This window comes from Sinocyclocheilus rhinocerous, unplaced genomic scaffold (assembly GCF_001515625.1).
Source record: "Sinocyclocheilus rhinocerous isolate Xijiao unplaced genomic scaffold, SAMN03320098_v1.1 scaffold2934, whole genome shotgun sequence".
In the NCBI taxonomy this organism is placed as follows: domain Eukaryota; kingdom Metazoa; phylum Chordata; class Actinopteri; order Cypriniformes; family Cyprinidae; genus Sinocyclocheilus; species Sinocyclocheilus rhinocerous.
Genome location: NW_015631073.1, coordinates 122213 through 126029, shown reverse-complemented (window position 1 = coordinate 126029; position 3817 = coordinate 122213). Strand labels below are relative to the sequence as shown.

Sequence of the window (3817 nt, the reverse complement as noted above, 5' to 3'; positions counted from 1 at the left end):
GACGCGTTTCAGAAAGGCGGGGCATAGAGGAGAAACAATAATGTACAGTATGTGGAAAATAATGTGTTTTTTGAACCTTAAACCGCATAAACACATTTCATTACACCAAATACACAAAATAATGTTATTTTTAGCAACATCATATGACCCCTTTAAATGAATGAAAGTTCAAATAAATTAATATAACTGTACATTTGAACTAGAAAAGCAAGGTTTGTCAAGACAAACTTTGAATTCTGTCGTGACAAAGCCTTATTTGAAAGTTTAAAAACCCCTGAAAAGGCCTTTTGTACAGAGAGAACAATAGACTGGGATCTTCAACTTTTAGTTTAAAATGTCAGAGACAACAGACTTATGTCTTGTAGAGTTTTTTTTTTGGCTTTACTAGAAAAATACCTACAGATACATCAAGCATCAGATTCAGTACATAATGATTTTTCTGTTAATTATTTTAGATTCGATCAGAGAAACCTATCTTTTCATCAAATCCAGAAGTGGATAATCTGGTAAGATATACGTACGCTTTCTTTTAAAGAAATGGCTTCATGTAATTTTGCAAACAATGTAACCATTCTTAACCACATGATCTCTTTGCACAGATGATCCAGGCCATTCAAGTTCTACGGTTTCATCTATTAGAGCTAGAAAAGGTATGTTTTTCTCTATTCCAACATGTTTTTAAAGCTTACCCCCTGAAAATACTGTTATAATTTACTTACATCATTTATTATTTTTTAAAATTTTATTCATCTTTTTTATTATTTTTGTTCCATTTTTTAAACTGATATCCTTCATAAAATCTCATTCATGCCTCCTTATATTCAAACATGGCATGTCAAAATGAGGCACTGGAGGTTTGCTTGCAGTGACACAAAATAGCACGCTCGCATGGTTTAAACCAGGTGTACCAGGCTCCTTTTTAGAGATAGACAGCTATTGTCGCAGTACTCTCAGCTTTTATTTTATACGAAAGAGCACAATGAACATGCTATGAATTTTTAGCTTTATAAATGTCAGTGATATCTTTGACAGCCTGACATCTTCACTTGTCTCTTATAGGTTCATGACCTCTGTGATAATTTCTGCCATCGGTACATCACCTGTCTAAAAGGCAAGCTGCCCATTGATTTGGTGCTGGAGGACCGAGAGGGCGGATCCAAATCTGACATGGAAGATTTCACTGGCTCTTGCACCAATCTGTCAGAACAAGTAAGTCAGTAGACATCTGACACTTATCAGTTGTTCCCTTTTCCTGGGTCTGTGTGTTTGACTGTGTCTGTCTTTCCTGATCTAGAATCAATCTTGGTTGCGAGACCCGGATGACTGTGCGTCGACCCCCTCAGGCACCCCCAGTGCCTCCTGTGGCCTCACCTCACACAGCGCAGAGAACTGCAGCGATGCCGGTACTTCTCATTTTACACACAATGGCTATGCTCTAAATGAAGTGCTATAGTGAAGTGTAGCATTTATGCTGCATACTGTTTTATAAAAATCTTATGGGAATTGTGTCAACTATATGCAGTGATAAAAGCTACATTGTTTCATTCAACGACTGGCATCTTGTTATCATCTTGGAAATAAAAAACGATTATTTTGCATTTTCGATTCAATCCAACAAGATATTTCATTATGCTTGTGTGTTGTGCTGTGTCAGGTGATGGGTTGGACGGAAGCGTAGCATCTCCCAGCACGGGAGAAGAAGATGAAACAGATAGAGACAGACGAAACAACAAGAAAAGAGGAATCTTTCCCAAAGTTGCAACAAACGTTATGAGAGCTTGGCTCTTCCAGCACCTGTCGGTGAGAGAGAAAACCAACTCATTTACAGTTAAAAATATACTTGAACATTTTCCTTTTGTGTTGCATGGAAAAAATAACAGCATAAATGTAGAAGCTGTGTTATTTTGACAAAAAGTATGGTTACTATGGTACATTTTTATAAGGTTTGAGAGAAACAGTAGCATTAGGTTCTAAAATTAGTGGCAGAAAAGCAAATAACAGGAAACTGAGCTTGAAGAAAATTAACAAAGACAACAGAGCTTAGAAAAAGAAGACGTGATAAAAGGTTTGGATAAGGTATTTAGCAAGAATAAAAACAATGTGGGTAACAAACAGACTTGAGTGAATAAAGAAATTATTAAAGTTATTTAAAAACTTACTTTTCAAATATATTTTCTTGAAAAAGTCATTCTAAAAATCAAAAATCAATGCATTAGTTTATTTGCTACTTTTCCCAAAAAGTAATATGATTATGTAAATAGGTAACCCCCAGCACTCCGTATAACTTATTTGACTTATTTGATCATGTGTTACGTTTTTGTCCTGTCTCAGCACCCGTACCCGTCCGAAGAACAGAAGAAACAGCTCGCCCAAGACACCGGGCTCACTATACTGCAGGTCAATAACTGGTTAGTAATCACTCTCTTTTACCAGTAATCAACCTCTCTCATTACCTGCTGTCATATTAACCTATTTAAAATAATGAGTTATTTAATTAAAAGTTCAAATATGTGTATGTGTATGTGTATGTGTGTGTGTGTATGTTTTGTATTTACATTTTTGTTCTGCATTTTAACTACTGTAAAATGAGTTCAAATATTCTCATTTTATTGACATTAAATGCTAGAGTTAAACGGTAGGTCTTGAGACGCCTAGTGATGCATTCATCAAAATAACTTTTTCCTTTTGTCCTAATCTTGTGTTTGCTCTTGCTGTCTCCCCTTAGGTTTATAAATGCCAGACGCAGAATAGTCCAGCCAATGATTGACCAATCAAATCGCACAGGTGAAATAAAGTTATTCTGGATTTGAGAATTTGTTTATCTATGGCTTGTTTTACATTCTGATGAATGGTAAATGAACATTCATGGCTCTCTGCACTGAATAACACATATCTGTGTGTGTGTGTTTCCTCAGGCCAGAGTGATCCGTACAGTCCGGAGGGGGCAGCTCTAGGAGGATATGGGTTAGATTCACAGTCGTATTTAGGTCTTAGGACAGCAGGTGAGAACAGCTTTCATGAGGAAACATCACCCTAGCTACACCACCAAAACATTGCTCTGGAGTGGGCTGAAATACCTGTTATCTGTCAATATTGGCTTTCGTTCACTCTCTCTCTTTCTTTGTTGTCAGGACTTCAGGGAATACCGTCCCTGCCCACAGATTACCCTGGGGCCCTACTGCCCCAGCCGGGATACTCGCACGCTGGCCCATCCTTGCACCCCTACCCCGGCCCCCACACTGCCATGCTGCTCCATCCACCACCCCACAGCCACCCCGCTGAATCCCTCATAGGACAAGGCCTTGACATACATGCCCACTAATTGAGAGCGGAGCTGGGAAGGGTGCGCTGAAAATGGGATGGAAGGGTACATTATAAATGGACTTTGCAGTACCACATCCCATCGCTCTCACCAAACCTTCAGGGCATCACTGCGGTCAACACATAAAGGGTTAGTTCACCCAAAAATGAAAATTCTGTCATTAATTACTCACCCTCATGTTGTTCCAAACCCGTAAGACCTTCGTTCATCTTCGGAACACGATTTAAGATATTTTCGATGAAATCTGAGGGCTCTCTGACCCTCCCATAGACAGCAAGGTAACTACCACGTTCAAGGTCCAGAAAAGTACCAAGATGATCGGCAAAGTAGTGAGCGTGTGGTGGCGCCGGCACTGACCCAGATCCGGCGTAATGACGTCATTATCAGATCTGGGTCAGCGCCACCACATGCTCGCGTCATGATACTGTCGTGAACGTGCGTCCAAAGTGACGCAGTAGAGACGAAAATGTGGAATAAAGTCGTTATTTTTGTTTT

At 39.2% G+C, this 3817-nt stretch overlaps 1 protein-coding gene across 1 annotated transcript in view; it reads left to right on the top strand.

Annotated features, from left to right (window-relative positions):
* The window catches only part of LOC107741525 (homeobox protein meis3-like), an 8156-nt gene extending 4726 nt beyond the window's left edge, over window positions 1-3430 (top strand). Inside the window, exons 5-13 of the mRNA XM_016554275.1 lie at window positions 456-506; window positions 600-650; window positions 1060-1209; window positions 1295-1403; window positions 1655-1800; window positions 2332-2408; window positions 2726-2784; window positions 2916-3002; window positions 3132-3430. Of these exons, the coding sequence (XP_016409761.1) occupies window positions 456-506; window positions 600-650; window positions 1060-1209; window positions 1295-1403; window positions 1655-1800; window positions 2332-2408; window positions 2726-2784; window positions 2916-3002; window positions 3132-3322 (921 nt within the window). The 3' untranslated portion in view covers window positions 3323-3430. The remainder of the gene's footprint in view (window positions 1-455; window positions 507-599; window positions 651-1059; window positions 1210-1294; window positions 1404-1654; window positions 1801-2331; window positions 2409-2725; window positions 2785-2915; window positions 3003-3131) is intronic.
* The last annotated feature ends 387 nt before the right edge of the window (window positions 3431-3817 follow it).